This window comes from Madurella fahalii (genome assembly GCF_045866475.1).
Source record: "Madurella fahalii IFM 68171 DNA, scaffold_2, whole genome shotgun sequence".
Classification (NCBI taxonomy): domain Eukaryota; kingdom Fungi; phylum Ascomycota; class Sordariomycetes; order Sordariales; genus Madurella; species Madurella fahalii.
The window spans coordinates 4,645,206-4,670,554 of record NW_027263972.1 but is presented as its reverse complement, the minus strand read 5'-3'; the positions used below and the strand labels follow the sequence as shown (position 1 = coordinate 4,670,554).

The following is a 25,349-nucleotide window of genomic DNA, read 5'->3' as shown; positions in this document are numbered from 1 at the left end:
GCCGGACATCTTCCGCGTCGTTGTGATAGAAAGTTCCAATCTGCAGTCAGCAACTTTTCGTGGTTGGCCAACGGCTTGCCGAGAGATTGAGAAACGCGCCTAGAAGGCGAGGATTGCCGGGGACACGGCCATCGCGGACCGGTTCCAAGGTTGGTTGGATGCGACTTGGCATGTTGGGCGTGTGGGTGGAGGGGGAAAAAAAAAGGGAAAACGTTATCTTATTCATGATGGGCTGCCCGTTGTTCACATTGAAACGACTGGCGCGCTGATGATACCTGGGTTAGCTCACAGAGATTCCGGGGTAAGCTGTCTTATTGGTCTACGCTATGAGTAGGGCAGCTTCTTTGTCAATCAGGAACGCGGAATTGACGATGGACCGCTGAACTTTGCGGCACGAGCTAACATTTGGGCCCGACAAAGATCGACACATTGGACCCTGGGATTTTGGTTGACGCATGTGCCCAGTGGATATTGTGTCTCGGCGACGAGACAAGAGCTGGCAGCCGATCTCCGATTGAAGCCTTGAAAATGGAGACTGGCCATGGTCCATCGGAGATGGCCTTGGGTCACGGATCGTGACGCGGGAGCAGACGTCGCACAACCGAAGCCTGTGAGTAAGCCGCCATCTCTCGTCAAAACCCGTGATATTGTGGCGTCAAACCCGTTCCCTGCGTGGCGGCGGCGTATTGATGTTGGTGGTGTGGCATGGTTCCAGCAAGTCTTCTATACTGTACGGTCAAAGGCAGGTGGTTCCACCTGATAAACATTTGTCTTTCGATTGATGACCAGCCGTAATAAACACGGTCCGACCCATCGCTGTGGAGGATTGCACGACATCTTTGACAAGCCGATGCCAAGCTGTCTCGTGCAGCTGGGTGGTGGGAACAGAGCTTTCAATTCTTCGGTTGATAAGGCGCAGCAGTGGGGGTCTTTCAATTAAAGGACTATCCACCGTTCCTGGTTCGGCCTGGCATGGGTTTGAGGAGACGCGCCATGCCGCCGACGCGCAGGCATCGTTGAAGAAAGCGTTGGAAAATGACTTCACCTTGTTTACCTTGTTGGCTTGGGCCCAGGCAGCCAGGCCTATCCTTTGCCTATCCGCGCACCAATTGCAATTGCGCTTTTCGGCCCCGGAGGCCATGCGCTCGGGCTCGTCCAAAGCAACTCGCTCATCTCCCGTCGTCAGGTGGATGGTTCGGTTTGATGAAGGCTGGAACGAGCTCCGGGAAAGTAGCATCTGGTGGAGGAACCTGTCTGCATGGGCCCGCCATCCCCACTTCGAGGCTATGGCCCGGGCGATCGTCAGCATCCTATCACATCTGGAAATTTGCCTTCAGCTGGCTCTGCTTCCCATTCGTTGCTCCTTGCCCGTCACAGTGGCCTTGGGCCCAAAGAGGGCTAGCGGCTCAGACCTCGCCCCGGCCACGATCCCCTTTTGGTCCTTGTCGACCCGTGGGACCTGAACGGCTGGTCTGCCCGGGTGCTTGTCGGCTCGAGATGTCATGGAAACTGCAACTTTGAGCGTGGGGAACTATACATCTTGCAGTGTACACTAGTTGGCCTTGTGGCTTGCGGCCTCGTTCGCCGAGGGGTTTCCAGTTCGAATCGGGGCCAATTGGGCGTCGGGGAATTGCGCAACTTGTCTCCTCGGGGAAAGACCTTCCTCCCACTCCCCCTATCCCGGGTTTACCTCACGTCATGCTTTAATTACAGAAGAACGTTGGCTACACGCAGAAGCGCAGTAAAAACAATGCTTGCTCTTGCTCTGTCCCAAGACCCGGCCCCTCGGAGCCCTAGGGCGGCCGGCCTGTGTGGTGGTGCTCGTCAGCTGAGAGTCCCTGATAAGGGCTCCAGGGCTCTCTGTCCTGTCCCTTGTTTCTCATGATGGCATTTCCGTACATCAAACATCCAGATGAAAACACCAAAAGTGCCATCTGCCACGTACAGGCTGTGTAACCAATCTTGAGCCGCCTCGGTTCCCCTCCGCACACGGCTTGTGTAGTGGGGATGCGGGATGGGAATGGGAAGGCGAAAGAAGGATGCAAACTGATGGCCAGTGAGATGCACAGGGTTGCCCGAAGCCCGCAGTTCATCCACCGGCAGCACCCCTGGCCCCATCCCAGTCGGATGCCCTCTGCTCCACATGTGGTCCCGGGGCGTTCAATTCGACAGGCCAGACCCGATGGTGCTGCTCGTCTTTTCTGCAGCGGGCCCCGTAGATTCGATTGATTGCTGAAAGTGGAGCATTCATACATGAACCTGGGTCGCCCAGCGGGTTGTATCGTGCAGTACAATCCTCCACGCCGGTATTGTTCTCTTTTTCCCCTTCTCGATCTCGAGTCTCTGGCGTCTCGGGTCTGCGCATTCACCCCGCCTTGTGGCCCGCGACCTTCTTTCTCGAGTTCCGTTCCTTCATCCCGGTTGCCTCCCGTCGAACGGACACCTTCCGAGTCGAGACTCGCACCGCACGCCCCGTTCGCTTTTCCAAATCTCCTTTCGCCAACTTTATTCTCTTGATACGATACCCCGATACGATACCCTTTGTAGTGCCTTCTTTCCGTTCCCTCTCCATTTGTCTTCTTCATAGTACGTTCTGGGTATGTGGCGACCATGCAACCTCCTGCGTCTTTGCGCTTTCCCAGGCAGTGGCGCTGACCAAGAGATATCTTGTGACAGCTTCGACGCTGCTTAGACTGCTTGAGCTTCTGCATTGGCTTTGCCACCGCTCCGGACCGCCTGTTCGTCTCATCTTTGCCTTAGAAAGCTCCACTCGCTCAGGGATACCTATCTGCACCAAACAGCGGACCGCAGCCTATCTCACTCTCTCGACGGGCTAAAGACAGTCGAACCGTCTGTGTCTTGTAAGTCGGCTCTCGGCTTCACAGAACCCGGATTCCACCCCTATAATCGTTTCCCTAAGATACCTCCTCGTCAATGCTGGGCTTGGGCCCCGGGCTTTCGTTTCTTAGCACGCATGCTATAGCACCAGCTTCGTCGGAGAGTTTAGGGTGCAGTTATGCTGACTGTACTAATTCCGGTCTAGGGATTGACATCGTCCACGCAAACTGATGGATGTAGTGTATGATATTGCGGCCGGCAAAGACAACGCTCGGATTTGAAAGAGTGCAAAGTCTGGGTTTCCAGGGACCCCAGCACCTCCGCCGCGCATGCATTTCGTTGTATCCGGTGGCTGCCCCCAGCATTGACGCTCGGTTGACGCTGCCGACCCCGTGGTTGCTCGTGGGACTCCAAGCAGCTTCACTTGACCCAGACTGAACAGGGATCACCGTGGCTCGGTTCCACTGGCATCCCCCGTATCTCACTAACACCACTTGCTGTATCCAGCGCAGTACGACTTCAAGGCTTTAGCGACCGAAAGGTGGAAATGACCTCCTGAATCGACTTTGGGGTCAAGCAAGCGACGGTGGTTCTTGACAGTCGTTGAAAAACGAGAGAGCCGTCAAGATGGCTGTGTGGGAGACCGAGGATGAATCAACCGGACCGGTGGCAGTGCCGACACCTGTAGAGACGCCATATCGTGCCCTCTCGCGCAACGTTTCACGGAGTTCACGCAAGTCCCGGAGATCGGCTACTCCTCCCGGGAAGAAAGGCAAGAGCAATTCGCCACCGCCGCTCCCCCGAGATAAGAGCGAAAAAGGCTCCAAGAGGTCCTCGCGAGACGTTAGCAACGATGAGAACATCAGCATCCTGGATCCTCGGCGCTTTACGCCCACCCTTCATGCGAGCTTGGTGTCGGAGATCCTGTCGTTGAGGCGCGACCAGGAGGAAAAGCTCAAAATTATCGAGAGCCTCGAGACGTCCCTGCATACCGTCCGGGAAGAGTCCGAATCTTTGCAGGCTAGCCTGGTGTCGACGGGAAAGGAGAGTCGGTCGTTAAAGCGGCAACTTTCATTGCTCGAGGGCGGCACATCTTCTGCTCTTGGTGAACTGGCACGGGAGCGCGACGAGGCGGTCGAGTCAGTGAGCGAGACCAAGAAGCGACTCGAAGCGACACAGAAGAAACTCCGGAGCCAGGAGGAGGATTCGGAGCGCGTACATCAACAATGGGCAAAGGAAAGAGACGAATGGGAAGAGGAGAAACGCAAGTTCGAGCGGCGAATTCACATTGCTGAGAGCCGGCTGAAGGTTGTCCTTGATGAGGTTGCTGCGTTCCAGGCTGCTCAGGCCAACCAGAATGGCGCCGACAGCGATGTGGAAAAGAGCGGGAAAGATGACGATGCTGCTAGTGTCAGGACGATGAGCATCACAAACAGCATCCGGTTCTCGGTTGCCACGAGCATAGTCAAGCCGAACGGGAATTCGTTGGCTGACGAACTGGGCTTTGACGATGGCTATGGCGAGGAGAGCGACTACGGCGGCCGGGACAGCGTCCTATCCAATCGTGGGCACATGCGGAACATGAGCCGTGATAGCCTCATGTTTAGGACACACCAAAGGCACCAGAGCACCGACAGCTTGATGCGCCCTGGCAGCGTGGCTCGCGGGAGGTTGGCGTTCAATGCTTCTGCGCTTGAAAGGCTCGAGGACGGCATTATTAAGGAGGATGACGAGTCGCCGCCGCCGCCGCCCCCTAAAGTCAGCTACGTCGACACCGGGATACAGTACTCACCCCCGCCATCGCCCCAGCTTTCCCCCGTAAAGCCTTCGACCCCTGAACCATCACCGTTCATGCAGAGATTCGAGAGGCTCTATGGTGTTGAAAGCCCTCCCCGTGCTGACCTCGAGATCGAAGCGAATCAGCGGAGGAAACGAGTGCATATCGGCCAGCCACTTGCCATTAAGCCCCCTGGCATTCACAACTTGATGGTCAACGGTTCATCTCAAACCGCTGAAGAACCGCTGAGCCCGCCAAAGACGCCCAAGACGCCTTTCCAAGAGTCGCCGCCGACGCCGCCACCAAAACCTAAACCTATGGTTTCCTCGTCCACGCAAACGGATGACGTCCCGCCACCGCTCCAGCCGCCGTCCCTGATGCCTATCCCCAGCATCAGCATCATTCCTCCTACAAGCCGCCCAAGCACCCCTCGTGAGCCGCGCCTACCCCAACTGACCAAGGATTTTGGGTGTCAGGTGTCTCTGTTGAGCACTGTGCCTACAACATCTTCGGCCATGCAGACCGAAGAGATTCGCGTTGACACGAGGTTGGATAAACTTCCTGCATACTTGCATCCCTCCACCATCACGTCCAGGCCAACCTCGCCAGCTGTCGCCGCAGCAGAGATGGTTGCCGACGATTCTCGACAGTTCACCCCCGTTCCCGGGAATGTGCCGCCGCGGAATCCGCGTAGATTGACTAGCAAGCGGAGTTTGTCAGACATGCCCTCATCACCTCCTATTGCCCCGTCGATTCTGGAAGAAACCCACGATGTCTATCCGGGGAACAATGACGACGGCCCTCTGTCGAGTCAGAGAGCTCCCATGCGACGACCGCCACGGATCAGTAGCTTATTCGCCGGCTTTGATGGGAACAGCTCGGACGAAGTTGACGAGTTTGCCGACGCTGATGTAAGCGACTCGGAGTATCGCACTGCCCTGTCCGCACCAAAGCCCAACGCTGGGGCGAACCGCGGGGGTAAGCGCAACTCTGGAGGGACTGTGACCTCGTCAGAGAACGCGTTCTCGCCGAAAATGACCAGCCGCTTCTTGCGGGGATTCGATGAGCCCGAAGGCTTCGACACCGCAGCCATTATTAGGGATGCAGGTTTCGCTAGAACAGGGTCGAGGCGCGGAGGACGGCCTTCGCTCTTTGGTAAGTCGAGCATCATGCGCAGGGCCGCCATGATCCAGAGTGGCATCGCTACACACCAGAGGGCTCGAAGCCCGAGCCTTACAGACCCGAAGGAGCCACCCTTCCCCATCCCCACACGCGCCAGCTCTAGAAAGCCGCCCATAAGCGCCAGCGCCCCAAGTGACGGGCGTGCGAGCCCAAGCAGAGGCTTGGATGGTTTGCCGAGACGGGGCTCCGGTCGGAGCCACTACCGCGCGAACAGCATTCGCAAGGCGCGCTCTGCCACACCTCTTCCTCGAGGCCAGAGATTCCGCCGACGCGCCAGCCGTTCGCCGCCCGGTTTTCCCCCGTCCGCCGCTGAAGGGTTCGAGAGCCCCGGGCTTCCTCCACTACCCAGAAACGACATCACGACACCGCGGACCAAGGATGGGAGGTACAGAAGCCATAAATCTCAACCGTCTACAACCACGGCGAACACGGGCGACACGGGTCCTGGGTCCCAGACGGGCCCAAACCAGGCAACCACGGTTGTGGAGGCTATCGCGCAGACCATGGTTGGGGAGTGGATGTTCAAGTACGTACGGAGACGTAAGTCGTTTGGCGTTGCGGACGTCAAGGGCGCCGACGACAGCAGCAATGATCGCCACAAGAGATGGGTCTGGCTCGCGCCTTATGAGCGTGCCATCCTCTGGAGCAGCAAGCAGCCGGCTTCCGGAAGCGCGCTTATGGGCAAGTCCGGTCGCAAGCGTAAGTACCCCGAAAACCGTCCCAGATGTTCTGCCTAGCCAGACTGCTAACCATTCCGCAGTGACGATCCAATCGGTGCTGGACGTGAAGGATGACAATCCTCCACCGAAAGGAGCCGGTCCACTCTTTAATAGATCTATCCTGATCCTGACGCCGCAGCGAGCACTAAAGTTCACCGCCACAAACGCTGAGCGGCATTATATCTGGCTGACTTCGCTCTCGTTCCTGGCCCACTCTAACCAAGCCATACCGGAAACCCTGGCGCTGCCACAGCCTAAGCCGCTGCTGGAGCAATATGAATTGCCCAAGGCTAAGGTCCGACGGCCAATCCGCGACTCGATCCGGCTCACCAAGGCCAAGACGGGAGCGCCAGTCATCAAGTCGGACCCAATCATGCCTGAGCCACCGGAGTTAGACAGCGTCCCCCCAAACATCCCGACCTACAGGCAGCCGATGCCAGAAGGGTTCAGCCTCCGTGCGCACGCCCGGGATATGTCAAGGGATGCCGCTGAGCCGCCAAGCATCCCGCGGTTCTCGGAGCGTACGAACCCGGCGGCGGTCCACGGGCGCAAGCGGAGCAACACGGGGGGCCACGTGCGACCGCCTCTCTCATTCCGGGGCTTCTCGGGCCCTGCTGGGAACGGCTCGTACCACGCGCCGACGAACAGCACGGCGGGCAATAGTGTTGGCACGGCCGGGTCGTCGGACATCTACAGCAACACGGGCGCAAGCGGCATCACGGCTGGGTCGAGTGGCATGACCTGGGCCACTGGGCCCGGATCGATACGCACATCGGAAGCATCGAGCCGGCCGAGCGCGGCGGCCGCGAACGGCAACTTCTTCGACGCCATCGGCACGGTGCGCATGGAGGCGTTCATCAGCCCCCTCTCATTCAGCCGGTTCGAGGAGACGCCGTACGAGTACGACGACTTCCGGCAGGTGACGCGCAGGAGGAGCAAGGAGCTCCGGCGGAGGCAGAGCCGCAGCAGTCGGCAGAGGGATAGTTATCATAGCCGAGGTACCAGAACGACGGCGACGGACGAGCTGGACGCAGATTGGTACCTGAGGGATGATCCCTTTAGAGGATTCTAGGAAGTCCTTTTCGTGTTGCTCTCGTTTCTTTACTGGAGACTTGTTTGCTGGTGGCTCGGGCGCGGGCCCGAGTCGCGTACTGGTCATGACTGACGCTTCTTACAAACACTACAACTGTTTATTTTCCTTGCGTGCTCCAAAACAAAACAAAAGTTTCTTCGTCGAGGGTCAGTTCTTTCTCCTTTCTCTTCTCTGACGACCAGCATGACGTCCACTCTACGGCCTATGATGGCAAGGACCGATTTTTTCCTTTTTTTTCTCTCTCCTGTGTCAAGTATACTTTCATTTTCTTTATCTTGGTAGGTTGGTTACTATTACTACTGTATGGTCAGGGAGGGGGATGTGAGTATACACAGTATACTATACGTAGTCTAGGGCTTGACCCGGATACGGTGTTTTCTTTTTCTTGCGTTTCGAGTGATACCATTATCCTGCGAACAAAAGAAAGCCGTCGGGGAGTCGGTTTCACTTGGCTTGGCTTGTGTATTGTATCATAATACGTGCTGGCCGTTCTAGGTCGCTCGGTTTTGCTTCGTTTGAGGCTCTTTGCCATATCTTGGTGGGGGGGGGACTGGTCCCGGGGAACATGCAGGTTGTGTTGCTTTACCTGCTAGGGAGATAGATAGGAGGAAATAGATAGCCTGGCTTATGGACTAGTCGAGTACGAAAGTGAATTCACAATTTGAACAACTCGATGGTTGTTTGTAGATGGTTGGCGGGACGCGTGTTGCGATGATGCCTCTTGGTATCGGAGGGAGGTTCATAGCCAAGCACCGTCTTGAACAATGGTTTCGACTTCCTCCGCCTGCTTAGACGATGACGGGCCACAATATAAATGCTTCTACAAGAGGACTGTCTCAGGAGCTTGAGATCTAAATGTTCAGTGGAGCGGCTCGCTCACTTCCCTGAGATGGAAAGTGGTCTGCGGCCGGGATTGGCGAGCCAGTTCCTCTTATAAGGTGTTCCGTTGGGACACCGTTAGGAAATGTATATCCCTAAAAAGCTATTACTTGTTTTTATTCCCCATACTCCGCACTACCTCTAAAAGGTGGCTATTACCTTTTTGTCTTCTCCTCTCTTATATGTTTCTCTATTTTCCCTTCGTTAGCTTTACCGTGACTGTTATAAAACGGTTGGAGCACAAAAGCGCATTCAGTCGATCTTGACTCTTCGCCCCATGACGGTTGTCGTGGATCGTTGCACTGCGATTGGTCAGTGCCTGGCGCGCGCAGCGTGTTTGCAGGGATCCGGTGTGAACTGTTCAGCTGCAGGGGAATTACCCGTACCTCGTTCCCAGCTATTTGGTTTCCTGTACTTGTAGAAATCTAGAAGTGCTCTCTGTCCCTTGTAATACTAATTGTCTCCCGTGTACACAGAACACCAGGATTTACCCGAGCCAGACTCACTATGGACGACCCCCCATCTCCCGTTGAACAGGCGGAATCCGAAAGCGACCTCGATCTTGCACCAAAACCAGAGTCCAACGAGATTAGCTTGGTCCGTCACTTACACGCCCCAAACCTGACGAGTTGCTGATGAAGACGCGCAGCAATTCCGGCTTGGCACACGCCGCGTATCGGCTGAGGGGACGGTCTGCGAGCACCATCGGAATGTTGTGCATCTCCGTGTCTTGCCGAGTTGGGTTGACCGCTTCGTCTGGCTGTTGGGGTTTCTACCTGCGCCGCTACGCGGCCTACTCCAGTCTCGGTGGCCCGAATGGTTTCTTCCGCCCAGGATTGTGCTCAAGAGGCAGAAGGAGGGCTGGGACGAGGAGTTTGAGAACGAAAAGGCCGTTTACCAACGTCTGGCCCCGCTCCCGGGAACCGTCATCCCCAACTACTACGGCGAGGTCGAATGCCCGGCCACGGCCTACACGGCGGGCCGTGCGCTGGTACTCTCTGACGTTGGGGGGATCGGTCTGTACGAGGATGCGGCTAGCGGGTTGGACACGGAGCATGTCGAGAATATGCTCCTAGAATCACTTCGTCCCCTAGCCAGCCTGGGCGTCGCTCACGATGATAGCAAGCTGGACAACTACAGGCTTGTAGGGGATCGGATCATGGTCATCGACTTCGATAGTTCGTATATCTTGGAAGATGGGGACCCCGAGTACCATGCCAGAAGCGATGCAAGGTTTACCACGGAGCAGTATTGGCTTGTCCATGGAGGTAAAAGGCCAAGCCTGCTACTGTAGCCGACTTTTATACTTCGCTGGATGTAATGATATTGGCTCGTATGTTGTTGACTGCTTACACTACCATACGAATTATATAGCGATCCATTCCTCGTGTACATACAGCAACAAGCTCTCCTTGTCGAAACAAAGTCCTAGTCGTGAAGCTGCTCCTGCTGGCCGTCTTCGGAGAATCCCCATGCCGCCTCGGTATCCCTGACAATCGTTCCGTTCCCGTCAAGCCAGGGCTCGCCATTAAAGCACCAGTAGAAGGAACCATCTTTGAGACTAAGCTCGCGATCGAACACTGCTTCTTCGGTATTTTGTGGATGTGTATGGCTCAGGCGGCCTCGCGAGTCTTGGAACATCGGGCGACCAGGGAACCATTCCCGTGTCACAGGGGCGAATCCGTTGATGGATATTCCAAGGCCACTCAGGCCCTGGCACCTTCGGAATCCTTGTGCCAGGAAGCGGTAAAACCCATACCGCAAGGTGCAACCCTCTGCGGTATTGACACGGGGTAAGACCCAGCAGTCAACCTCGCAATCTCTCCTCGTCAGATCTTCTCGCGTGACGGCCCGGAATTGGAGGAGAAGGAGGTGTTGACCATCAAAGCAGAAGACTTGGGGGCTGTCGTACTTGACTGCATACCTGTCAAGCCGTTAGTCGACGCTCAAATAGTCTTCAAACAAAAATAATATAAAATAAAACAGAGAAAATAAAGAAGAAGAAAAGGGGCTAGCCTGAAGAGACAAACCCTCGTAGTTCGCGGGACAAGTTGGCCTGACTACCAGTAGTTTTTATATTTCTATCTTGCCAGGAGTGGTATCTGATGAGATTTCTCTTCCATTCGCCAATGGCGAGATGGACGCTTCTTCAGACGTGGATTGGCCAGGGCGTAGACCACGTCGACCGCTTCCATGTGCTGTTCGGTCGCGCTAGGAGGCTTGGACTGGCATGTCTGTAGGACTGCTGGTTGGTCATCCCACGCCGGAAGTACGATGTTGGACACTTCGCTATGGAACCAAACACCGCAATCCTCCTCAGTTTCAAGTCGCCACCGTCGTTGATTGGGCCGGAAGGCAAGCTTTCCCACCCGTTGCTCATCATCCGCAAGCGGGGGATACATCACGTCCCAATTGGCATAAACTGTCCGGCGATCTTGGCTGAGGGTGGTATGAACGATGAGGTTCGTGATGGGATGGAAATCCCTAGCCCATTTCTTGTCAGTGCCCGTGGTTAAACCCGTATACTTGGCAGGGTTCGTAGACTGTTCGCGAAGCAGCTGACTGATTGGCACCGCCATCCTGAGGATTATTATAGAGGACGATGAGTGTCGCTGGAGTTGGACCGGGTCTCGGTGGATTTTCTGAGATCTAAACTGAGAGAGTAACTGAGGATCTGGAGTGAGATAAAATGGGTAGAAACGGACAGAAGAGTACGGTCAGGCACGGCAAAAACCAGGCAACATAGACATCTTATTCGCGCTCAAGGGAATGCTTGGTGAAAGGTCTGGGAGCGATCGAGATGTTACTGCACCTGCTAACCGCGCAGTTACTAGCTCATCGGCAATCCCACGTAATGAGCTCATTGAGTCAGGTACCACTCTGTAAGGCCTAACAAGCCGACCAACAGATCCATTGGCCAGACTTTCTCTTCTACGCAGCCGAACTGCCGTAGACGGCCTCATGCAGGTCGAAATGGGTGGTCTGCCGGTAGGCTAAACACGCGAATCTGTTGCAGGCTTCGAGGGGTCTGGGAATAGCAGGGCATGGGCTAAACACGCGTAGCTTTCCCCGTGCCTACCACATCTCGGGCCGGGTCGGGACGAAGACGTGAGGTTGACGACGGAAGAAGCCGAGTCATAACCCACAAGTGATTGAGAAAACGATTCAGTGTACGGACAGACCCTTGGAGAATGCCATCGTCGTCCGGCCAAAGAGTCATTGGGATCCCCTGGTCATTGTATGACAGCCAGGAGCACGAGCATCGAATAACTGGTCGTGACTTGGGTTCATTCTGATTCAGAGCAGAATTCATATATACGGATATATCCTTCGAGACGACAAAGGTAACCCTAACCCCTACCCTGAGGTAGCATGCAAGTGCCCCGCGATTGCCCCACCATGAATTTTTCTCGAACTTGGGTCTCTCACAGCTTGGTCGCAACCTGGTTCCTTATGTACATACAACTCGACCACAACCCCAACCGCTGACACAGCAGCATATCTTCAACCGAGCCAGTAGTCACAATGGACGAGACCCTCGAGCAGATGCAAGCGCGCCACCGAAAAGAGCAGCGCGACCTCCAATCGCGCATCACCAACAAGAAGAAGAACGCGACCAAGAAGACGCGCAAGGGCGTCAACGACGAGTGCGCTGAGCTAGAACGCCAACTCAAAGAGCGGCAAGAGGCCGAGCTGAGGAAGTTATCGGGTGAAGAGGAAGCCGAGGGTCCTATCACTGATGACGACGACGGACAACCACAACCACAACCGCAACCGCAACCGCAACTGGAACCCGTAAACGGCGTCGCCGCCGCCCTCCAAACAACCGCCCTCTCCTCCCCTCCCCCACAACGACAAGATCAGCGACAAGAGCAACAACAACAACAACAACAACAACACCAACAACAAGAACAACAACAGCCCCAACAACCCCCGCCCAAAAAACGCAACCGCCAAAAGGAACGCCTGGCCCGCCGCGCGGCCGAAGCCGAAGCGGCCAGCGCCGCAGCGCACAGCGAAGCCTCGACCATGACGGACCACCGCGCGCTGGAGCGGGCGGCCATGGAGCGCGAGTTTGCGCGGCACTCCCTCGCGGAGAAGGAGGTGGCGCCCGACGGGCACTGCCTGTTCTCGGCCGTGGCGGACCAGCTGGAGGCGCACGGCATCCCGCTCGTTCCGTCGTCACAACCCTCGTTATCAATACCCTCAAGGGCCGGGAGGGGCGGAGAAGGAGGGGAGCGGGAGTGGGAGCGGGGGGGACCAGATAAGGCGCTGCCGTCGCAGCAGCAGCAGCCGTACAAGATTGTCCGGCGGGCCGCGGCCGAGTGGATGCTGGCGCACGGCGACGAGTATGCGGGCTTCCTGGAGGAGCCGTTGGAGGACTATGTCAGCCGGATACGGGATACGGCCGAGTGGGGCGGCCAGTTGGAGCTGAGCGCTCTTGCTGGCGCGTACGGGGTGGAGATTCGGGTCGTGCAGGGAGGGGGTGCCGCCGGGGGGAATAGGGTCGAGGTTGTGAAGCCTGCGGTTGGGGCCCGGGGCCAGGGTGAGGGCGAGGGCGAGGGCGAGGGCCAAGAGGAGAGAAAGACGTTGTGGTTGGCGTACTACCGGCATGGGTATGGGCTTGGGGAACATTATAACTCACTGAGGAAGGCGGGTTGATGAACAGCGGGGAGACGAGGGAGGTTATAGATATTGCATCTTGCATCTCGGGCATGGGGTTGTGCGATGAAGTCTTGGTTATGTGTCGTGGGGATTTGAGATCCGCTGTACATTATCAAGACCAGGTTTGGCCTTCGCGCGTTCTTTCAATTGGAGCGAGCTTCCCGGCCCGCCAATGCTTGCTGCCGAGCCATCTCCGTCTAAATCTTACTCTGCAACCACACGCCTCCGTCGAGTGTGATTGTTGCCCCGTTCACAAACGCGCCCGCCTTGCTTGCCAGGAAGATACACGCCCCGCCCACATCACTCGGCATGCCAATCCGCCCCAGCGGATTCGCCCCCTTGATCGCCTCGCCGAAGTTCTTCAGCGTGGCAGCCATCATCTTGCTCGGAAACGGCCCGCATGCCAGCGTGTTGCTCGTCACGCCTCTCGGGCCCAGCTCCACCGCCAGATGCCGCGACAGGTGGTGCAGGCCCGCCTTGCTCGCGCTATACGCGTATGTCGACAACACCGGCACCCGGATCCCGTCGATGGAGCCGATGTGGATCACCCGGCCCGGGTCAAGCACCACGTCCCCTTGCCTGGACGCCTGTCCGGCCGCCTCCAGCAGCGGGGTCAGCGCCTGCGTGAGCGAGAAGACGCGCTGCAGGTTCAGCGTCAGCAGCTTGGTCCAGGCGGCGTCCGGGAAGCTGTCGTAGGGCTCGCCCCAGGTGGCGCCCGAGTTGTTGACGAGCACGTGCAGCTTGGGCTCGCGGCGGGCGAGCTCCGCCGCGAGGCGCTGGCACTCGGAGAGCTTGGAGAGGTCGGCCGGCAAGGGCACGGCCGATCCCGAGGAGCCCTCGAGAGCGTTGAGCTCGGCGCAGGCCGACTCGCACGCCGCCGCGTCGCGCGAGGCGATGTACACTCTTGCGCCGTTGCGGACAAAGGCATCGGAGATCATGCGGCCGATGCCTTTGGCGCCGCCGGTGACGAGGACGACTTTGTCCTTTTCAAGGGGGTTGGTGAATGTGTTAGTGGGGGGCCAACTGGAGATGAGTGTAGCCAGAAGGGGGTTGGCTTTACCTTGACGCTGAAGAGGGATTCGACGTCCATGTTGCTATTGGTGAAATGAGGGGTTTGGCTACGGCTGATGTCGGTAATCCCGTCCGGTTGCGCCGTAATGTCAGTCACTGAATGGCATCGGGGTTGGTTTTCCGGACTTGACCTGGAATTCATTCAGTGCCGGCCGATGAGCTCACGGCAGCCGAGCCGAGGCATCTCACCTCCTAAGTACCGGGGCAGTGGTCCAAGTACTAAGTAGCACAGCGCTAATCCATTATTGGAAACTAAACTTCAATTTAGGGGCACCGACCGGCCAATCACGGCACAAGCTTGACTACTTACCCCGCGGCCTGGTGTGCAACAGAGAAGCGGAATGCTGGTGTGTTCAAGACGCTTGTTATTATCGTTCTAGGGCTATCGTTCTAGGGTACCGTCCATGTCCGGTTGGACAACCCTCCATCGAATTGCTCGCTCTCCCAATCTATGGGTTTGCCGTGCATGAGTGGGAAAGAATTGAGAGGAGAGCGGGAAAAAGAGTTTGATACACATTACCCGTCCCACCCACTGTGGTATTCCAGAACTACCCTCGCCTTGCAAGCCAAACCCGATGATAAAAAAAAAAAAAAAAAAAAAACCAAAAATAGACTGTCCAACTCCGTGATGCCCATTACCCAGAAATGTCCTTGCCCATATATACGCCTGTCGGGACAACATCAAGAAAACAACCAGAACATGAGAATCTCGACCGCCCTGGGTCCAGTTCCTAACTAGCCCGCCGTGCCCGTCCCTGCCTCCCGTCCGTGTCCCGAGAGATGATCCACGTCTAAGTAGGTGAAAGAGATCCGATGGGCTGGTCCCTGCCGTAGCCGGCCGCGCCATCTAGATGAAGTTGTAGATGCCTTTGATTCCCCGTCGCTTCCAAAAAGAAAGATGGGAAGTGTCTTCCACCACATCGGCTGGGTGAAACTACCCGATGATGACGGAGTCACGGCGTCTGGCTTCTTTTCAGAGAGCCATGGCTTTCGAACGATGGGACCGTTCACAGGTGGCCGGGCGCGGCTGCCCGTGGTCTATTATAGGCCGACGCTCTCGAAATCGCGCATGAGGACAGCCATCTGCGCTCGTTTCGCTGCCTCGGCCACTAGAGTAAAGTCTTTTAGGAAGACCTCGGTCGAGGGGGTCTTGGCCGGCGCCGGCTGCGGGGGCACAATCTTGCTTGCCGTGGGGGACTGCTGCGTCGACGACATGGCTGATGTATGCTTGCTCGAGTCCATTGTAGGCTGTCGGGGCTGACTGGAAAGAACTGAGAGTAAAAGAAAAGTTTGCGCGGCGACGGTGGAAGCTATTAGTCGCAGATGAGGAGGCTGGTTGATAACAAACAAGCGAGCGACCTGAGCGAGGGGATGGATAGATATGACGACAGTCCCGGGGATGGAAGGCGGAAGACGCAAGATGTAAGATGCAAAAAAGCTTTTTTTTTGTTGGCCAGAAGCTTCCACGATTCGCTGCGAGGCCTTTCCTCTGGGCAAACAAAACGGCTGGCAGACCGACCCGTTGTATCACACGGCGGTCAGAGGTAATATCAGACGCAGCTCCCGATCATGCGCTGACGGATGAGATAAAGGGCCCAACGCAAGTCGGCTGAATGGGCAGGGCGCAATATCAGTGCAATTTGGCCCGAGGGCGGGACAGTGCAGACGCGAGATGCAAACCGTTGCAGAGCTGCGCGCGCCCCTCTCGCTTTCTGATTGCCTTGGCTCTCGAGTCGTCGCGGGTGCGTCCTGCAAACGGCTCGAAAGGGGAGCGTGATGCGGTTGCAGCGATGATGGATAAGACACGATAGGGCGTGCGATGCCGGAGACGGTCAGGCCAGAAGAGGGCACCGTCGCAGAGAAATGAGCTCAAGGCAATATATGCGCGTGGGTGAGGTTAGGTATGTGCAAGGCAGCAACGGGATGTTGGCTCGTTCTTTGTCCTGGCCTTGGGTTGCGATGGAGGGGTAGTAGCTACTAGTCAGACAGCCGGGTCGGAAGCGGGCGATGGTGATGAGATCAGCGACGGTTGGCTGAAGAAAAGCGAAGGGATACGACTGGAAGTGGGGGGACTCGGCGGTCAATATGAGAACAAAAGAAAAGCAGGGAAAATTAGTTTCGGTCGACGGGACGAAGCAGCGGAGCGAGCCTTGAGCCCTTTTTACCTCGCGCGCGATTAGACTTTTCTACTCTCGCGGCCGAACCTTTATCTTCGACGTGGAGCCCAGCTGGGAACGGCGTCATAGGTGTCCACCAAACGAACATCCCCCCATCACCCCGCCGGCTCTGGTGACAAGGAGATACTTCTCCCGAGGGGCCGGTTACAAGGACCGAACTGCCGCCTCGCCCTGCGGTCGCCCGAACGCACGAACGTTCTGGCCCCCGACAAGTACCGCGGGAGTCACTCGAGGTTTGACGCCAGCGTCCGGGGCCAATTTGTTAGTGGGTTTGGGATGTCCTCGCAGGTCCACTAACCCCCCACGTTCATCGAGAATGCGCTTTTGCAGCTTTGGCGGTTGTTTAATGCTGTACTATGTAGCGCTTGTGGAACACCGACAAGGCCATTGTCAAGCGAGGGCGACCACACCCGGCAGATCTGCTTGTAAATGCAGAGATAGGGAACAGCCCCTCAGACACCCGGCAGTGACGGACGTCGGATGGTGTATCTATGAGCGGATGAAGATGCTTTTGAGGATCCCGGCCCTGGGCGCCTGGTCCGATATCGATGCCGAAGCAGTCCCTCTCTTCTGATCTATCCGTCGCTCCAAGCTTCAACCAGTAGTTGCGCATCGCGGACTAAGCTGATCGCCTGCCAGATAAGGTCGGCGCCGCTTGTTTCACGTGGGCCTGCGGAGCTGGTTCGATGCGTGCTCACACCCCGCCGCGGACCGCATCCTGTGGGCACGTTGGACCCTGCTGACCCTGGGATAGGTGCTCATACACTTGCAACGGGCTTCACGGTGGTATCCAGGTAGACGGCGCAGGATCGCTGCCAAGACTCACCAAGATATTCTGCGGGATTCCTCGGAGCTTGCGGCTCATGTCGTGTCCGATCGGCATGCTTCCCGTTGCATGCCAGTGCCGAGTCTTGGACGCTGTTCCCATCCTGTGAAATCGAGTGGTGCCGGTGGTTGTACACAAGATACCCTGCGGTTGCTTCGCCAGGGGTAGTTGCGGAGCCTCAAAATCGCCTCAGCAGGGCTGCGGCATAGGGCCCGGAACGGCGGCAAGGCTCCTCGGCCCCTTCACCCGCTCTGCAAAGTCAGTACTCGGCTGCGATTGCGAGGCGCTCCCCGAAATGCCACCCAAGACATGGATACTCGCAAGAACGCCCTACGTAGTTAGCGTTACAAGGGTAAAACCGTTGGTGCTCTCTTGTCTTTCAACGGTCTCGACGCCCGGATAAGATGGGTAGCAGCCTAGGCTCCTAGATTAAAAGCGGTCTTCGCACCCAGGAATTCGCGTCGGCAGCACTGCAACGTAACGGCTCGCTTTGCCTGACCGAGTGGGACCGTCGAGTTAATCATCCCCACTGTGGCAGGCGAAAAAGGCCTGGACGGTGTCGGGTTCTGGTGTTGGCGTCGGCATCAGGAAGCAGCGAGAAGACGTGCCGAACCATTTAGCCGCCTGGAATTTCCGATCGAGTCAACACGGCGGTGGCGAAACATGCCATCTGGCGTGCTTTCGAGGTTCCGTCGCCGCTTCGCGAGCGGTGAGACAGCATCGGGGAAAGTTGAGTGGCATCCGCAGCATCAGGCCATGTTTGACGGGCCGACTGCTAAGGGATTTCACATGTCGTGATCGCCGCTGACAGTTTCGTCGACGTGTCCTTCCTGCAGGTCAATCTCGGTCCTCGATTTACTAATACCATCTCGCATGGTAAAGTCGGCTTTGCCTTGGCGTTGTGACCTCGGTGAAGTGCAAACTATGTTAGACCCCAGCGGCCTGCCGTGTTTATTCGCGGCCGGTTCGGCGATAGTAGCTGCATCAAGCACCTCTTGCCGGTCTTGGCTGATGATGCACGTAGATCGTGTTACGCACTATCCTTGGGAGCAACGCTGTGACCATCATTGCTCAACACGGAACGTAGGAGTTGAACATCCCAGAGATTGAAATGGAAAAGGCTGAAGCTTGTGCTAGCTCCAGCGGCACTTGAGGAATCCGGCTGCTGATGGCCCGCTTGCTCCCTCTCGGGCTTGGGCCTTGCCTTATCCGTTTGAGTGCTCCCGCTCTAAACCACGTTATATGCATGTGTTCTTATCCCAGCAGAAGAGGGGGAAAAGCGGCAAATAAGGAGAGGAGGAATCATAAAGCCCAAAAATACCCAAAAAGAAAATAAACCGCAAAAAAAAAAAAAAAAAAAAACAGGAAATATAACCGCTACATAGAAAGCTTACGAGCTACGAATAGGCTGGTAGGGACAGTATATGAATCCGGGAGCAGAGACCATGTCAATAGCGGGGTTCCCTTCCGAGCTCCCCGGTGAATCTTCATGCACAGACGGAAAAATACCTGGAACCTTGAAGGCGGTCCCGGTCCCGGCCGTGCATGCAGGATAATTCTCGGCGCGACATGCCGGGATGATTAATTGCATAACGCGTCTGTCCCGTCGCCGTCTCACCGAACGAACGTCTCCGGTCTGGGTTGTCGGTGTTGCCAGTCGTCATGTCTTCAAAGCCACCATCTACGCCGCCCTGGCGGGTAATGCAAATCCCCCGCCCGCTGCAGCGGCTGTTCGACCGCTTCCCGCTCCTCACTTACGATGCCAACGAGCTCCCCGCCAGATCACAGCACCTCACATCGAGCGACCTCCCGACCCTCTACATATTCTCCACAGACGAAGATGCCCGCCTAGGCCTGCCCAGCTTCAACCCGGCCTGTCTCAAGTGGCAGGTAAAGTTCCCCGTCCCTCTGCTTGGTCTTTCTTCTGCTGCCGGACTCCCAATCTAACCCATTTCCCAGACCCTCCTGCGCCTCACCAACCTCCCCTTCCGCACCCTCCCTTCGACAAACCACTCCTCGCCCACCGGCTCCCTCCCCTTCCTCCTCCCCCCACGATCCTCCGCCCCATCCCCATCCACATCCACATCCACACCCACACCCACACAGACACCCACACCCACAGCTCCCGCACCGATCCCGGCAGACAAACTCCTCCGCTACGCCCTCCAGCACGGCGGCGTCCCGATCCCGGAACCCGAGCCGGAATCCGGATCCGCCGGCCGGCCGCAAGCCTACCTCGCCCTCATCAACCTCCACCTGCGCAACGCCTGGCTCCACGCGCTCTACCTCGACCCGGTCCACGCCGCGCTCCTCCACAGGCTCTACGTCGCGCCGGCGTCGTCGTCGCGCGGGGTGCAGGCGACGCTGGCATGGCAGCTGCGGCGGGCCGCGGCCGAGCAGATCGTCGGCAGCGGCGGCGGCAAGGTGGTCTCGCGCGCGCCCGTGACGAGCGCGGACGCGGTGGACGAGGACGGGGTGTTTGCCGCTGCGGCGGAGGCGTTGGATGCGTTGGCGGAGCTGCTCGCGGAGGGTAAGGATCGGGATGGGAACGGGAACGGGAATGGGGATGGGGATGGGGATGGGGATGGGGATGGGGATGGGGATGGGGATGGGGATGGGGATGGGGATGGGGATGGGGATGGGGATGGAGAGGGGGAGGGGTGGTTCTTTGGGTCGGAGAGGCCGACGTGGTTTGACGCGGCCGTGTTTAGCTATACGCATCTGATGATGGAGTTTATGGATGAGGAAAGGGGAGTCAAGAACTCCTTGGGCGCGATGGTCAGGGGCGCTGGGACGGGTGAGTTGGCGAGACACAGGCGGAGGATGCTGGAGGCTGCGTGGCCTGGGTGGGATGGGAGGACGAGGGGATGAGGGTTGTTTTCACGCGGAACAGGACATGAATGGGCATGACACGGTATAGATGTGTAGGAATAAAAATTAGACCGGCGTCGGAAGATACCCATAATGAACTGGCAGTCAATTCATCTCAATAACATTTTTTTCTTACCGAAAACCCCGTACTCACACTCTGGGTAATTGGGCGCATAATGCTGAGCAAACATATTCAAAGCGAGGCCTTCTCTCGAAGCCAATCAAATACCCGGTATCACAACAATGTCTAGATATTCAAGGTTTGCCCCTCATTCGATCAGACAAGTGCGCAATGGGCACAGACGACTGTTGATAGGTACTTTCTCCGGGATAATTCCACGAGCTCAAGCTCAGCTCAGCTCAAGTCTGTACAATTATTACTTTCCTCCTCCGCGTCCAGAAAAAAATCAAGCAAGACACAAAACAAACGTCTAAGCCAGGGGGATCAAACACAACAAAAGAAAGCCGCAGGGAGTAGAGTCGAGTAGAGAGTAGCAAAGCGCTAAAAGAGAATAGGGAAACAGAGGAGGGGGAAACCCAATAAACCAAAGCGAATCAATCAGATCGAAAGTTGTTCCCCCTGAAAAAGGACTCCGTAATTCTCCCCATCCACCTGCCCATCTTTCCCACGTTCCATCCGGCAAAACACCAATCCACGGCCACCTACCCTTGCGAGAACCCAGTTGGCACCTGCCCCAGAGACTCCTCGAATGAACGAGAAACGAAGAGAGAAAGAGTAGAACTGTCAATGATCATAGATATACGTCCTCTCACTGGATGAGTTGGGGAGAGAAAACCAGCTCGAGAAGAGGAAGGAAAGAACCAACCACACCCAGAGCGGCGAACCTTTCAACTTATATATAAATAAAAAAAACAACCTTCTGCTGCCCACCCGAGCGAAGATGAAAAATAAAACAGTAACAAAGCGGCAACCGCTCCTCCGTGTGAAACCAACCACCAGGCGGTAAGAAAAGAGAGAAAAAGAAAAAAAAAAAAAGGAAATTCACCGCCCCTCGGAACCAAAGCCACCCTTCACCCGAACCCAAAGAACGCCGCTGGAATGTACCTATGCCATGTATGTATGATGCATGTACGCACGATCTGTGTAAGTAGACGACGGCCTCCGTATCTCCTGTGTGTATACCCCTGCCCTTTCCCTGTTTCCGCTCCCTCCTCGTCCTCAACCTTCCTCACCTCCCAGCATCCCGTTCCCATTTCCCATCCCACGCACCTACTTAGAGCAACCTCGCTGGTGGAATCCCCTCCACCAGGCTCTGGACCGTGACAAACGCGCCATCCCCACCATCCTTCCTAAGATCCTCGAGCAAGACGCACGTCTGTGCATAGACATTTTCCAGCGCCGCGCGCGACGACTTGCCTAGAGAAGCTGTTTTTACCAAGCGACACAGTCAGCCCACTCACCCATTCATAACTAGAAAGGAATAAAGGGGAAAAGAAAAAAAAGAAGATATGGGGGGGTTGGGGTTGCAGGACATACTCAGAATAGCCGCATTCAACTCCTCTGCCACTGCCACCCGTCCCTCCCCGCCAAGCAGATGCGCCACCTCCTTCACTTTTAACGGGTTCGGATACGCGATCAGTGAGAAGATCTCGTCCAGGTGCTTGCTCGTCTCCCCGCGCGCATCGCTCTTAAACTCGGCGCGGAGCTCCATCCCATACGTCAGCGCATCCTGTGACAGCTTGCTCACCGAACCGGCTTCTTCGCCGCCGTCGTCGTAATCTTCTTCTTCTTCCCCTGCGATCGCCGACGTCGTCATGTAAACATCCATGTCGTCCTCCCAGTTGTCACGGACAGAAGCAGCAGTAGAGGTAGGGGCTGCGGTCGTCGTGTCGAGCATCTCCTCGTCATCTTGACCTTGCTGCTCGCCGCGTTGGCCGTGAAGGTGATGCAAATGACTCCGTCTTTTGGCGATTTTCCGTTCCTCCAGCAGCATGTTGAGCTCGGCCTCTTTGCGGATCATCTCGATGAACTTCCGACAGCGCAGGCGGAAGTAGACCTGCTCGTTGTTGCGGAGGACGTTGGGGTAGTGGGTTTTGGTGTAGTCTATGGCGCGGTCTATGTCGCCTTCGAGAATGGCTTGCCTGATGCGCTGCCGGTTGTTTGCATCCTCGTCGTCCTTGATGCTGATGCCCTTGACCGGTTGCTCTGAGCTCAACCGCAGTGCTGTCTTCTCGGCGTGAAGCTCTTCCGCGAATGCGCGAGCTGTCTCGACGTACCCATCGTGTTGTAAGAACTGGAGCACCTGATCCGCCGGGTAAGTCAGATGCAACATATGTGTGCGGGAACATGACACTCACTAACTGCTGGATGAGCTCCGTCTCTGACAGCCCGGGTACGAGCTTAGATGGGTCGGCTTGCCGAATCTCGGCTTCGATCATGTCTTGTTGTCTCTGGAGGCGAATCTTTAGTAAATGAAGACGACGATCCGGACCTCGCATTTCACGAGAGGGTTGACGCGAGCGTAACATGGTACGCGGAAAGAGCAGATGGTTATAAGGGTAAGAGAAGAGCGTGCTTTGAGGTAAGGGCTTAAATGTTGAACAGAGGAAGGAAGAGCAAGCCAAAAAGTCCGCCCCGGCAAGCGGCAAAGTGACCGGCCCACACCGTTCCCGCAACTCGCAGACAGGTTGTTTATAAAAGCCAAAATTCACTTTGAACGTGGAAGCAACAACTGTAATTGGTAACGGGCCTTGAATCAGGCGAAAGAAAAACTGCCACGGTGAAGTTGAACGAACATACCTTCATGTAACCGTCAATATCAAACATGAAACGAACCTGGCCAAAGTTTGCCCAGATATGATCGTCCTTTTTCTTCAAGCCGACAATGGGATAAAGCTTGCCCTTCACATCTTTAAAGTTGATGTCACGGAAAGCAATGCCTGGCGTGAACTGTTAGCGGTATACCTGGAATCGCCGCAGTCGTGCCATTTCCTCCGTAAGGCCGGAAAAAAAAAAAAAAAAAAAAAAAAAACAGAGAGGAATCGGTGAGGACGTGTACACGGACACGTACCTAGTTCCTTGCCGTTCAACGTAAACATGGCCTGGCCTAGCCGAAAGTTGACCAAACAGCCCACCGTATCTCCAGTTCCAAATCTCGGGCCGTACGGCTTCCCGACGTTCTGCGCAGCGAAGCAATGGCCGTCGTCACCGTGGTAGCCCCACGACTCTGGTTCCCACCCGGGAGCTCGTGATAGGGAAGCCGTTTTACTGGAGAAGCCGATGGCGATTGGGGTACTGTGGCAAGGCACATCAGTCGGTAAGATCTCATTGGAGCTTCGGTCAAGAGAGGAACCTACTCTTCTTTTTTCCTGTTCAACACAACAATCTCAAAGTAATAGACGCCGCATGAGGCCGACATGTGGTTGTCCGCCCGTACCGCGCTCGCCTCGATGTCGCTGCCCACCCTGCCTGTATATTTAACTTGGTACCCGTCGTCCAACACCTCCAACGCGGCCTCCTTGTCCTCTTTGTTCCACCTCGACGGCAAGGGGCTGACGTTGTCGTCGTCCAGAGGGTACATGGGCTTCTCGACGACATCGTAGGACACACCTCTGTGCGAACCACCGGACACCTTGTTAGCCACAGCGGGCAGGTGCGAACTCCCGTTACTCGCCAGCCGCGCGGTGGGAGCCGGCGCCGAACCCGATGACGACGAAGACGCTACTTGCTGCCCCTTCACTGCGTGTCCCTCCCGCTCAGCGAGCATCTTAGCCCTGTGTTTCTCCTCAAGTTTCTTCAGGTAGACGGAGCCCCGTAGATACGACGGCGATAGGAAGCCCGTGCCGCTGATGTTGGATACGTGGTGGGCGGCGCCCGCAGCAAAGCCAAAGTCGTCCGGGCCGATAGGGCCGGCGGGTGTGAGCGACGGGTTCCTGCTCATGTAGAGGTCGAAGGCGCGGGAAAACCACTGCAAGTTGGATCCCGGGAGCCTGGATGTGGACGATGCCCAACCCGTGCTACCCCCGGTGCCGCCGCCATTGCTGTGTGTGGTGGCGAGATCCTCGCCGCGGGCTCCGTTCCGTGTTGCGTTGGTCATGGAAGAATCGATCCGGGCATTAAGCGCCGACGAGTAGAGGTTACTGGCGTGGTGTTGTTGTTCGCTACCGGGGGAGGGGTTCAGGAGGTGTGAGAAACCGGCGCGGGTGGGGCGAGTCATGGCGGACGACGGAGCGCCGGAAACGATGGATGCGTACGACGCCCGGCGCAGGTTGAGGGGCGGCAGCCCGGACGAGGCCAGTGAGTCTCCGCCGGGGAAGTTCGACGAGCCATGCTGCTGCTGGTAGGGATTCGTCATGATGAGGGGCTGCGAGCCGCCCAGGCGAGGGCAAGCAACGGCCGAGGGAGGCGGAGAGGCGGAGTCGGGAAGGGGGGTACGGAGGCGGGGGGGAGGGGGGGAGAGAACGGCTTCGTCTGCGGGCAGCTCCGGGGCACAAACTAGTCGCACCGCCCGGTACCTGCTGGAAAGACAGAGTTGCACGCTAGGTAGGTATCGGCCTGGGGGAGTTTGTGTGTTTGGTTTGGGAAATAAGGTCCGCGCAAAGACCCGGAATTGGGCGAGTTGGCTCCAAAGTTGGTCGGCGTGCCGCTATGTCATAGATTCCCGCAGGGGGCGTTTTGTCGGCCAAACACATGCAGAGACGAAGAGAAGCCAAAAAGATCTTCGAGTCAAATATTGCAACTGTCGGACGTGGCAACCGGTCTGTCCGGTGCCCAATCGGCCGGGCTAGCGTGACTGGTTCTAAATGGCGAGATGGGGGAGAGCAGCTGGTTCTGCTTTCTTGTTGTTCGCGCTCTAATCAATCAAGCAAGCATGACGGGACGTCGGACGTCGGCGGTCAAATGGGACGTTGGCGGCACCTGGCTGCGGGTCTCTGGGGCCCAGTGGAGATTCTTTGGGGAAAGCGCCGCCAAAAAGCCCCAGGCGGATCATTGGGAAAACCACCCCCCCAAAACGCTAAGCTCCTCAGGCCCCGCAAGTGGTCTGCGTGGCAATCAACGCATTTCCCAAGAGCTAGGTGCCCGACAGGTGGAGGAAGCGGTCCGCTTCGCTTCGCTGCGCTGCGCTGCTGAAGGCCAATCCCACCGGTGCATTGGGATAGACGGGCCAATTGGAGAGCAAGGAGATGGCGGGACAGTGGATACCTGAGGCGCTCGATTCGCGGGCAGCTTTCGAGTGAACACCGTGCCATTCTCCCTCGCGCCAAACTGGGGAGGGCACAGGAGCCTGGT

The 25,349-nt window shown here is 56.9% G+C and overlaps 7 protein-coding genes across 7 annotated transcripts; 4 read left to right on the top strand and 3 right to left on the bottom strand.

The window, feature by feature from the left end:
• Window positions 1–3,465: 3,465 nt before the first annotated feature.
• Window positions 3,466–7,588, top strand: MFIFM68171_04115 (uncharacterized protein; the record flags this gene model as incomplete). Its single annotated transcript, XM_071059535.1, has 2 exons — window positions 3,466–6,496; window positions 6,558–7,588. 2 exons carry the CDS (start codon window positions 3,466–3,468, stop codon window positions 7,586–7,588), a joined length of 4,062 nt encoding a protein of 1,353 aa, XP_070915636.1.
• Window positions 7,589–8,995: 1,407 nt separating this feature from the next.
• MFIFM68171_04114 (Protein kinase domain-containing protein) lies at window positions 8,996–9,782 on the top strand (the record flags this gene model as incomplete). The annotated part of the gene is made up of 2 exons (XM_071059534.1): window positions 8,996–9,085; window positions 9,138–9,782. 2 exons carry the CDS (start codon window positions 8,996–8,998, stop codon window positions 9,780–9,782), a joined length of 735 nt encoding a protein of 244 aa, XP_070915635.1.
• A 2,231-nt stretch (window positions 9,783–12,013) lies between these two features.
• OTU2 (OTU protein) lies at window positions 12,014–13,150 on the top strand (the record flags this gene model as incomplete). Its single annotated transcript, XM_071059533.1, has 1 exon — window positions 12,014–13,150. The coding sequence occupies one exon, from the start codon at window positions 12,014–12,016 to the stop codon at window positions 13,148–13,150; it is 1,137 nt and encodes a 378-aa protein (XP_070915634.1).
• A 200-nt stretch (window positions 13,151–13,350) lies between these two features.
• On the bottom strand, window positions 13,351–14,243 carry MFIFM68171_04112 (Rhamnolipids biosynthesis 3-oxoacyl-[acyl-carrier-protein] reductase; the record flags this gene model as incomplete). Its single annotated transcript, XM_071059532.1, has 2 exons — window positions 13,351–14,136; window positions 14,214–14,243. The coding sequence occupies 2 exons, from the start codon at window positions 14,241–14,243 to the stop codon at window positions 13,351–13,353; spliced, it is 816 nt and encodes a 271-aa protein (XP_070915633.1).
• A 1,022-nt stretch (window positions 14,244–15,265) lies between these two features.
• MFIFM68171_04111 (Thiol methyltransferase) lies at window positions 15,266–15,466 on the bottom strand (the record flags this gene model as incomplete). Its single annotated transcript, XM_071059531.1, has 1 exon — window positions 15,266–15,466. The coding sequence occupies one exon, from the start codon at window positions 15,464–15,466 to the stop codon at window positions 15,266–15,268; it is 201 nt and encodes a 66-aa protein (XP_070915632.1).
• Window positions 15,467–18,889: 3,423 nt separating this feature from the next.
• Window positions 18,890–20,098, top strand: MFIFM68171_04110 (Metaxin-1; the record flags this gene model as incomplete). The annotated part of the gene is made up of 3 exons (XM_071059530.1): window positions 18,890–19,117; window positions 19,187–19,757; window positions 19,878–20,098. 3 exons carry the CDS (start codon window positions 18,890–18,892, stop codon window positions 20,096–20,098), a joined length of 1,020 nt encoding a protein of 339 aa, XP_070915631.1.
• Window positions 20,099–21,333: 1,235 nt separating this feature from the next.
• On the bottom strand, window positions 21,334–24,414 carry MFIFM68171_04109 (CTLH/CRA C-terminal to lish motif domain-containing protein; the record flags this gene model as incomplete). The annotated part of the gene is made up of 6 exons (XM_071059529.1): window positions 21,334–21,485; window positions 21,597–22,362; window positions 22,418–22,510; window positions 22,860–22,999; window positions 23,131–23,354; window positions 23,417–24,414. 6 exons carry the CDS (start codon window positions 24,412–24,414, stop codon window positions 21,334–21,336), a joined length of 2,373 nt encoding a protein of 790 aa, XP_070915630.1.
• Window positions 24,415–25,349: the final 935 nt, after the last annotated feature.